This window comes from Anarrhichthys ocellatus, unplaced genomic scaffold (genome assembly GCF_004355925.1).
Source record: "Anarrhichthys ocellatus isolate YVR2014 unplaced genomic scaffold, GSC_Weel_1.0 scaffold1, whole genome shotgun sequence".
Taxonomy (NCBI): Eukaryota; Metazoa; Chordata; class Actinopteri; order Perciformes; family Anarhichadidae; genus Anarrhichthys; species Anarrhichthys ocellatus.
This window is the reverse complement of record NW_022280031.1, coordinates 10,250,783-10,261,168: the sequence shown is the minus strand read 5'-3', so window position 1 is coordinate 10,261,168 and position 10,386 is coordinate 10,250,783. Positions and strand designations below refer to the sequence as shown.

The 10,386-nt window shown below is 40.9% G+C and overlaps 1 protein-coding gene and 1 long non-coding RNA gene across 5 annotated transcripts in view; one reads left to right on the top strand and one right to left on the bottom strand.

Moving 5' to 3' along the window:
* LOC116381975 (histone deacetylase 7-like) overlaps positions 1–10,386 on the top strand; it is a 45,623-nt gene that overhangs the window by 16,415 nt on the left and 18,822 nt on the right. For 3 of the 4 annotated variants that reach the window (XM_031844590.1, XM_031844599.1, XM_031844573.1), the window contains exons 2-9: positions 5,928–6,112; positions 6,756–6,843; positions 7,248–7,362; positions 7,541–7,620; positions 8,519–8,632; positions 8,888–8,985; positions 9,539–9,619; positions 10,032–10,185. In XM_031844590.1, coding sequence (XP_031700450.1) covers positions 5,928–6,112; positions 6,756–6,843; positions 7,248–7,362; positions 7,541–7,620; positions 8,519–8,632; positions 8,888–8,985; positions 9,539–9,619; positions 10,032–10,185 — 915 coding nt within the window. Of the gene's footprint in view, positions 1–1,709; positions 5,141–5,927; positions 6,113–6,755; positions 6,844–7,247; positions 7,363–7,540; positions 7,621–8,518; positions 8,633–8,887; positions 8,986–9,538; positions 9,620–10,031; positions 10,186–10,386 lie in introns of those variants that run through there. The other variant, XM_031844580.1, reaches the window with a different exon arrangement.
* On the bottom strand, positions 247–1,326 carry LOC116381990 (uncharacterized). The gene is made up of 2 exons (XR_004212702.1): positions 1,279–1,326; positions 247–630 (listed from the first exon to the last, which is right to left on the bottom strand). It is a non-coding gene; the product is annotated as an uncharacterized LOC116381990 (long non-coding RNA).

Here is a 10,386-nt window from a genome sequence, read left to right as displayed (position 1 = left end):
TATATATATGTGTGAATGAAATAAATAAATATATATGTATATATACATACATGTATATATACATATATATTTATTTATTTCTCAATCTTTCTAGTAGAGAAAAGAGCCTGGATACTTGCAATCCTAAGGCAGAGGACAGTCAACAAAAACAACAGCAGCAAAACAAATATCAGCAAACGTGTTTATTAACTTACAGTTGGGAGGGTGACTGCCAAAATTGTCCAAATCACATTGAGAAAATGATGAACAGAGAAACATTTATCAATAATGTTAACACATGGATGCAAACTTAGAAAATTGACAAATTTTACACAGCAGAATATATACATATTCACATAGAAATCATTTACATGGATGTCTTATTTCAATTTAAATAAAAGAAAGAAAAAGGTGACATCACAATAACACATCAGAAGTGTATTGTCCTCTCTACTGGTTGTCCTATTAGTAAAGGCTTTAGGAGTAGAGCTAATGTAACTGTAACCTTAAGTACAGGATGGTCAGATGGAGATATTACAAATGGACTAATGTCTCAATCCAAAGCTACGGTTGCTGAATGTTTGTCCCTGGTGAAGAGGCCGTCGTTCTTCCCCCTCAGCTTGATGAACTGAGCCGTTTGCTCCTGGCTCCCTAAAACAAAACAAAATGTAGTTCGTTTTATTTCACACCACAAAACAAAAAGGTGCAAAATACTCAAATTCAGTTTATCCTTGTAATTAATCTCGTTTGTAACGTTACCGGACTTAAAGTGATATTTCAGGTTCACAACCTGAGCTGCTGTTGGTCCGTTTAAGGACATAATATGAAGTATAAACGATCTGTAAAATCGTCACAATCTCAGTAAGATATCATTCAACCTCTGAAAGAAAAGTTACTTTACAAGGCTTAACTACGGTCGGATACAGGCAGACGAGCTACCGCTAACGTTAGTTAGCTTGTCAGCTACAAATGTCACGTAACTTAACCAATGATTTTAACAAACGTGATGTTATAGCTCCCGGTAAGGGAGTAACGTTAGCCCACTGTGGGCTAACGTTACATGCACTTTGCCTGAGGCATGGCTATGTTAGCTAAGGTTAGCTGCGCATGTATGACACAATTTAAAATAAATCCTACGAGCTTAGTTTTCTCCGACCGAGAAAGCGGAGCTTCATGTCAACACAGCAGCCCTCCATGTCGTTCTTTAAAAAAAGAGACACTAACAACATGAAAGCAAAGTGAAGTGCTGCTACATTTAAAATCATTTTGACAAAACAGAGCAGTATAATGTCAATTTACCTCCATGTCACCGTAACCTCCCGTCCGTGTTTAATTGATGCAGATACCGAGAGCCAAGTCAAACCGACCAATAGAAACTCCCGGCACATTCAGCAGCGTATGCCCCGCCCATGAAGGTCTATTTGTGTCTTTATTACGCAAACAAAAAAACTCAACTCAGCTTTTCGTTTTGAAACCAAAGCTTTTTTTTTTAATCAAAGATATTTTTTTTTTTCACCAAAGATATTATTTTTTAACCAAAGATTTTATTTTTTAACCAAAGATTTTATTTTTTTAACCAGAAATTCTAGTTTCATAAGCAAAACTAACAAATAAATTATTCTCAGTTTATATATTTTCACTTACAAACTTGATTTTTGATTGCAGTGCGAGAAATTTGCTTTTAAAACATTTTTTTTTGTTTGCGTAATAAAGACACAAATATACCTTCATAGACAAGCAAGCAATTTTAAGTCCTCACCTTGGCCTCTGGGAAATTGTGGTTGACATGTTCCAGCAAAACTATTACCAAACTATTTATCAGTCAGTTTATGAAATACTTTATAACAAAATAAACCTTTTTAAAAACCTTTAGTTGCTGCCATAAAAAAGTGAAAGATACGACAAGTGAGTCAAACATACTTGAAAATGCGGCCAATAAAACATTGATGTACTTCAATTTCTGTTCACATATCTGCCAACAATATATTTGCCAAAACTTGGATAGGCCAATATCATCAGCTCACACTCACGCTGGAGTAAACTCACCCACTCATTTGCAGTACAGCTGATAAATATGATGCTTATTGACAGCCAATAGCACACGCACCACACACATACAGAAGCATGTGTGGGCAATTGGGAATGCTATTAATACACATTAAAAGCACGCACACACACAAGCCACACACTCATAAAAACAAGTGGTGTGATGCTAATAATATATTGAGAAACAGCAATTCAACTCAGTGTCCCAAAGCACATGTGCTTTTGCATGTTTACTGACAAAAACACAAGTGGCTACTGACAGGTGACACTAAAAATAAACCATCATGGTTACATGTAGTGAAACTTGCACAAAGAGCCACAGTGCTCCTTCAAAAAGAAACAAATGGGCGCTAATAATACATCGGTACCAACACACGCCAGCGCGGGTACAAGTGTACATGCACCCTCAACTGTCGCACGAGCAGATCCTACTTATGCAAACACAAAGACCTGCTGTGTACACTCAAAAGAAACAACTGCAAGCTATTAATATCTCGGCACGTATAGGACGGACACGCACAAGGACACACTCGTATGGATGCGCACACATACGGAGATTGATACTCCAGCTGCTCGGAAGCAGAGGGACAGAATGTCCCTAACAGCTGTGGATTCCACTAAATGTAAGGACGGGGGAGGAACGGAGACAACGATGGAGAGATGGAGAAGGTGGCCAGCTCGGTGGAGTAGCTGTCATTAAATTGATATTGTGTGTGTGTGTGTGTGTGTGTGTGTGCGTGTGACTGGGTTTGGTAATACATAACTCAGTGTCAGCCTGGTGAACATACATTTATTTACACTCAGTGTGCATGGTTACTAGAAACAGCATTAATAGTCATTTGTAGTTAATTTGTTTGTAGTTCGCGTGACATTTTGTCTCTGAACTCGTGCTCTTTCTGCTTTGCTGCAAATCTAACCAGCCATAAACCTCAAGTCTGCTTCCAGTGTTTATGTATACAAATAGTAGGTAGCACTTAACCTGATGTGTGACTTCCATACGTAACTCCATTCAACAGCACCGTGGAATTCACTCCAACAATAAACAAAGCACATTTTAGGGCCACAGTGTGTGTGTGTATAAATACTGCTAAAGGACATCTGCAACTCTCAAGCTGCAAAAGTGAACCAGTGAAGCCAGTCAACTAAAATAGCAACTTCTGCTCGTGTAAATGAACCAAGAGGATGTTATGGTGCAGACTAACTTTAGAAACAGGAAGTCGCTGTTTTTGTGTGAGTGTGTCTGTGTGTGTGTGTGTTTGCGCAGGTGTGTGTGCATGCGTGTGTGTGTCAGTGATTCAGTGTTTTGCTGCAGAAGGCACACAGAAAGAGGATGATGGTTGTGAAACGAAAATATGCTATTACAGAAACCAGAAGTTTCTTTCCTGCTTATTTTTAGCACCGCAACGCTCAAATGTGAGAGACAGAAGTACACACGCACACAGATCTTATCTCGATACAGTTCTCCTTATTTTTAAAAGCGTTCAAGGTTTTATCTTATAAATAGCATTTCTTTTCAGTTTTAAAATATGTATCTTGCCTTTTTATGAGCACGATCGATGAATAGCAGACCATGGAAAGCAATGTTGGCTAAAAATACCTCTACCATTACACTACTTCTTTATAACGTGATGTTGAAACAACTGCAAACTGTAAATGTCCTCTTCAAGTGCAGTCCTGGTAGGACGAGAGGAAGCAATCAGCAACTTTTTAAACCCTTCAGGGGCATTGTGGAACATGTGTCTCAGGGAAGACACTTTGTGTATAAAGTTAATATAATTTAGATACGTATGGTTGCTGCAGCCTGGTCTTTACTTCTTTAGGTAAAGATATACCACAGGTGCTTCTTTTTTGTTTAGCTGAGAAGTAACACTGACTTCCTGATCATTTCCTTTCTGTCGAGGGAGCTGACTTGTTTGGTAATTGTGTGTGTGTGTGTGTGTGTGTGTGTGTGTGTGTGAGAGAGAGGGTGTATATCATTTGAGTCCCCACCACCACTAACACCACAGACCCGCTGCTCCAGTGATTGATTTCCTTTGAAAACATTCTTCTGGTAATACATACTGTTCTGCTACAACGGGGTATTTCCTGTCACATTGGTTAACAATTTTTAATTGTTATATTTCAGAGATTACGTTGTCTGACATCGCAAGGCTTCCTTGAGTTACCTGCTGAGGTAGGATTCCAGTGGCACAAGAATTGTGCCAATTGCAGGCCTCATTTTTTTACAGGAGGCTTATCTGTGTTTCCCTGTCTCTATTATGAGCTGTACAAATAATCATGCAAACTTTGAATTTTCACAGAAACTATATCTCTGCTTTTCTCTTGTACACACATACTAGAATGCATGGAAACATAGCTGTCCTCACAAACAAATAGTGTTGTTATTATGAATTCTGTATTTCGTTATCAAGCAGGACAACAGAACTGAAACTACTTGGCTTAAACTGTATGATATTATCTCGTACTATAAATAGTTCTGGTCGTATTAACTCCCCATATGTTTTTTGTCATGTTCCACTGTGTGCAAGTCTCACTTGACCTAAGAAATAAGAGCGTGGGAGTGTTTTCCTCTTAAGAGGAATTCTGTCAACCCCGTAACGCCTTCATGGACATGATTATTCCTCTCTCTAATAACACTGCCTGGGTCTGTAAAACGTACTGTGAGGCTCCTGCAGGAGGGAACTTCAGTAGGACTTGTGTGCCACATATATGGAGCTTTGTTTTGAGCTCTTTTTCAGCTGCTGAACATTTCTGATGATGTATTTTCTGTAGTACAGTTCCATGTCCTTCCCTCCCTCCCACTGTCTCTCTACCCCAGAGGGAGGAAAGGTGTCTCTTTCCATACTGTGTCTGTCTAAGGCACCGAAACATTCATCACCATGTTTAATGGTTTCAGGTTTCAGTCGCATCGACACGTGAAAATAATATCAAGTTATCTGTGAGCTTGCGTATGTTGTCGTCTCGTTGTTATGGTGCATCACAAAACCCGAGAAAAACTTAGGATGATGTTTCCTCACTACCAGTTATCATTAACGTTCCTGTTATGTTCTATAGATCACACCATCAGGCCCGTCTTGTGCCATGGATGCTACAGTTAAACCATTTGAGTTGAAATGTAAGCGTGTTGAACATATTTACAATGGCTTTTCGGTTGTATGAATTGATCAAATCCTTTTTTTGCACTCCCCTGCACCTATAAAAAGACATCTGTCTCTCGTTAGGACACCAAAGCCTGGTTCAATTGTCTCACTCGTGCTAAACTTAGATTTTTATTTCTTTAATTTGAGTAAAACATGGAAGGGAGATGACAGATTGATGTACCTGACCCAAATGCCTTGACCACACAATGTTCAAATCCAACCGCCCACCCTGTTTCCTTCATTCTCTCTTTCTTTTGTGCCCCTCCAACCCCAGCACACAGAAACACGCCTCTCTGTTGCTTTCCTGAATGCAGTGTTGGACAATGGCCAGTTCACTTGTGGCAGGAAGACTTGAATGAAATGAAATATGACTGGTGAATGTGCAGAGTTCAAGTAAAAGTACACATCTGGGCATACACTTATGCCAAATAAACAGAGTGCCCTCTGGTCATGTTTATGGAAAGCACACACAGTAAAAGGCACCTCAGATTGTTCTTGGACTTTTTCTTTGAAAACCTATTAAAAACATGCTTCCCTTTGTGTTATCATATCTAAGATATTTGCACTACTTTTCTCTTAATCTATGATGATGATACATGTTTGACCATATGGACACTGAGAAACAGTCACAGAAAAAGAGAGTAACATATACTCCAGAGAGACAAAATAATCCTCACCCCACGTTAACGCCCATAAGCATAGACAGCGATGCTCTTCAACAAATGAACGTGTTATTTTCTCCCTCTCTCTCTTCTTCTGTAGTGGATGTGATCACCAGCAATCAGGTTTCATTAGCCATACATGGGGAGCAGCCCATGGACCTAAGTGTGACCCAGAGGTTGTTACATCCAGGCCTAGATTCGGCCATGCTGGCCCCCCGCCCTCCCTTCTTCCTCGGACCCCTGACCTCTCAGCATTGCTCTCAGTTTTCCCAGCAGCACTTGCAGGTAAGGACTAAACCAGTATAGGTGAAAGGGTTGACAAAGAAAACCTATCAGCAGCACCAAGCAAAACCATGCAGCAGTGTAAATAATAATTTAAATAATCAAAGTAAGCACCTTAATATTTCTGTATCCTCAGCGTTCATAAACATAAACAGAGACTTAATATAGCTTGTGACATTTTGACCTGCTCAAGTCGTGCGACATCTGGCAACATTCATCCCCGCACCAGCATTTTATTTGGATAACGGTTGAGATGCAGAGTGAAAGGCAGATGGACCTCCTGTTACATCAACAACAAGAACAAGCCATGCTGCTTTCGCCACTAGTCTTTACACAGGTTGATGAACGCTCAGCAGAAGTGAGTAAGCAGCAGGTCAAGTTACTTTAAACAGGCAACCCCCCCAGCATTAGATTCTGATCGAAGCTGTTCAGCATCAGCTGCTTGGTGCTGCACTTCTAGTGCTTTAGTGTAACATAAAGAGGGATTATTCAGTCATGTCAAAACTTTTTTTTTTGAGGGGGAGTTGTGTGAGAAAATGTGGCAGTAGCTATGTTTGTCGCTTTTTTGTGCAAATCTCACGTGCACAGCCCAAGCAGACTAGACTGATCAGTGTTGATATGGCTTCATTTATTTTCTTCTCCTCAGTACAACATTGAACAAAGGCAAAGAGAGATGGAGCAGGAGAAAAGAGAAGAGCTACATCAGCTCATACGAAAGAGTAAAAATGAGCAGAGTGAGTATCGTACGATGTATTTCACCCTACTGCGACGTGCTCTCTTAGGTTCTCTGAATTTGGCTGTTGAAGTGCTCTTCGTATGAGTCATAGCACACTGTATGGTTCAATAAAAGAAGGGGATTTCCTACAGGGCTGTCATGTATTCTCAGATTCCAAGGAAATTTGTACTCATATCAAACCAAAGGCAAACAAACGCACTTGTTTCAGGAAACACTTTAGTTTCTGTTTTCAGTTTTTACCGTACAGAGGAAAAAAAGAAAGGTCAGAGGAAAGTAAAACATATCCTGGATTCTACTTCAGAAGTCTCCTGACTTCTTTTGTCTTTATTTTACTGTTTGGCTGTAGGTCTACCTATTGTATGGCTGTCTTTTTCCTGATGAAGTGACTTTATTAACTGCTAGGTGCCGTAGCCAGTCCTCTGGTAAGGCAGAAACTTCGGGAACACATAATTATGAAGAGCCAGCCTGCCCATGACAGGGTCACTCCCAACCACAGCAGTCCCACACCAGGATACAGGTGAGCGAGATAAAACGGACACGCACATCAATGATGATGTCTCAAAATAGAAGGCCAGCCTCTCTTCTGGCATTAATGAAAGTAAAAGAATAATAAATAATAAACAAGAATATTTAAAGAACTCGTTATACCCATTCATGAGTGAAGCAGTCTATCCTGTATTATTTTGGATACCTAGGCTCCCGGTTCCTGACTTGTCCGCAACGTCTCAGCCTACAGCGTGTGACCAGCGCAAAGACCTTGCTCTGCGCAGGACAGGTGAGATGACTGTTTTTTTTTTTGTGTCTGTGATGAGAGTTCCCACCCTGAGGTTAGAGCCGTGAAGGTCGCCGGTGTTTTTCCGCTTCAGGTCTGTTCTGTTGCGGTGTGTGCTCCGTGTGATTTCAGTTCAAACTCAGAGTGATTTGACTGCGATGCTCGCTGGGATGTTTCGTTCATGGCAATACCTTTCAGTGTCTCGGCAAACTGTCATTACATTATATATCCTGGACTAGAGGGCCTGGAGGGCCAGAGAGAGGCCGAGCGGTCGTAAAAACAACAGTGAGACACAAAGACCAACTCAGTTACATAACTTTAAAGAAGGTATTTGTAAAATGAACCGCGTAGAGTCTAGAGCCTGTCTCGCTCACCATGTGAATGAGAGTGGGCGTGGTTTCGTCTGCCTGTACATCTCTGCAAGTACACAAACATTATTTATTTGCGTTGCCCTAGAACCCTTAGGTACCAGCACACACACACACACACTTTTCTTTTGGCACGGCGACAACACAAAGCTGCCTTTTATCTGCTCTGAGCCAGCCACTGATTGATTGTTTTGTTTGGGCTCCTTGGAGCCTGACCAATGTAAACATTAGACTTTTTATGCTGTTGACCAGGGTTGAGGTATTTGCTTGGTTCAGCTGTGTTGCGGATTTGCTCTTGGTATGGAAATTGAGTGCATCCTCACAGTATTTGCATTATTGGGTGGGAACAGTCTTGCTGATGTAGAAGATGTATGACATCAGTCAGTTTATCATTAAGTTGTGTGAGTTTGAAAGCCATAGATATCTTTCCTTTTTATGAGACTTTTGGGATACGTATGTGTGTGTGTGTGTGTGTGTGTGTGTGTGTGTGTGTGTGTGTGTGTTCTTCTTCATGTATGTATTTGTGTCTGCAGTCTCTGAGCCCACTCTGAAGTGGAAGTTAAAGAAGCTCATCAGTACCAGGCCAAACCCGCTGCAGCGTAAGATCAGCGCCCCTCCCTCAGTCAAGCACAGGACAGAAACTCAGGGTATCTACATTGAGCTGAAACACTCTCACCATCTTCTGTTTTATTTCCATTGCTCTTTTAGCTATTTCAAGTTAATACTGCTTTGATATTTGTATCTGTTACTTTGTTACATGTTATTTCAATACATGCTGTACTGACACAAGTGTGATTCATTTCCTATTTGACATGTGCGTCATTTGGTGCTGTATGAACATGTTTTCTGATAGTGTTGGCCTTTATGAGCTGATGGGTGTGTGTTTCAATTCTTTCACCCAGACTCCTCCCCGAGCAGCAGCAGCACCCCAGCATCAGAGTGCAGCTCACCCAACGACAGCCTCCATTCGGATAATGGGCACCTGCCAGTGGCACATGAGGTGAGCCCCTCTTTCATATTTACATTGATTAGGGATCAGTGTCCTGTTCAATACAAGTGTTCAACCTTCATGCACCTTCATATTGTCTTCCCATTGTGGATTCATTCATAAACTATTTCATTGAAAAACCCTTTACTTCCTTTTTTTTTTAGCATTACAAACATGATTTTACATCTGCTCTTTAAAGGACAACCACCAACAGTTGAATGTTAATTAGGTGTTAAATGCAATAAAGTAATGGTGCTCAATGCCATAAACAGTGAGATTTGAGAAGGCCAGTTGGCCCATTGTACAAATGCATGTTGCTTGATTACTCCTCATTCAATTAAACATTGAGATAGAGTGGGTCCATCGGTTTTTAACACACAAGTCTTGTATGATAAATGTTTTAATATAATGAGTGAATGTTGATATAGGGCACTAGGAAGACAAGTCAAATTAACTTTATCCTGCAAATATTAGTTTTGATGTTTTTGTGTTGGATGATGGTGATAATTTGCAACCAGTGATCTGTACAGATACTCTCTATACTCATTATTTGTGTCTCACTCAGGCACAGAGGTTGCTGGCTCATTTCAACTCACCTCCCAACCGCACTGCAATGCCCAACATCACTGCTGGACTTCCTGCTCAGGTGAGCAACAATACCTTCTGGGATTCCCTTTATCTTTGAAAAAAAGATTACAGATCACACGGATACACATCTGTGTATGTCTATGAATTTATGTGTATCTAAGACTGAATGTCTAGAATAGTGCCTGCACACTTGAACACTTATAGAAACATGTGGTGTATTTAGGCTTTCACTTCCCTTTTGATCTCTGTGGTGCCTTCATATCTTGTGAATCAGTCATGTGGTAGTTTATTCACTTGATGAAAATATTAACATGTTTGTAGATTGAGCTTCTATCTCTACATTGCGAACAGCCCATGAAGCCCTTACCTCATGCACAAACCCTCCATTTTGCTCATTTGCGTTAAGCTGCAACAATGACGAGGGCTTCCATAATTCCCATCGTCTCTCCTCTCCTCGCCTCTCTTCACAGGCTGACCTCCGAGTAGCCAGGCCGTTAGCAGTATCTGCTCTGCATCAGGTCTACCTGCCTCTGGATGGAAGCAGTCAAGCCCTGACTCAGCGCCTGCAGCCTGTGCTCATACTGGAACCACACACCGGACTGGTGCCTTCCCAGCTTGTCTCTCGTGAGTTGGGTGACTGTGAATGCGTTGTACAGCAGAAACTGAAACACTTCAACATGCATATCAACAGAAGACATGCACAACACAATACAATACGGTGTGTCTACATGCCACCTTCATTTGACGATCTGAACTCTCTGCAGTCATTGGATAGTGGGATTTGTTAGGCTCGACACAGGTAGCTGGATGGTTCTCCTACCTTTT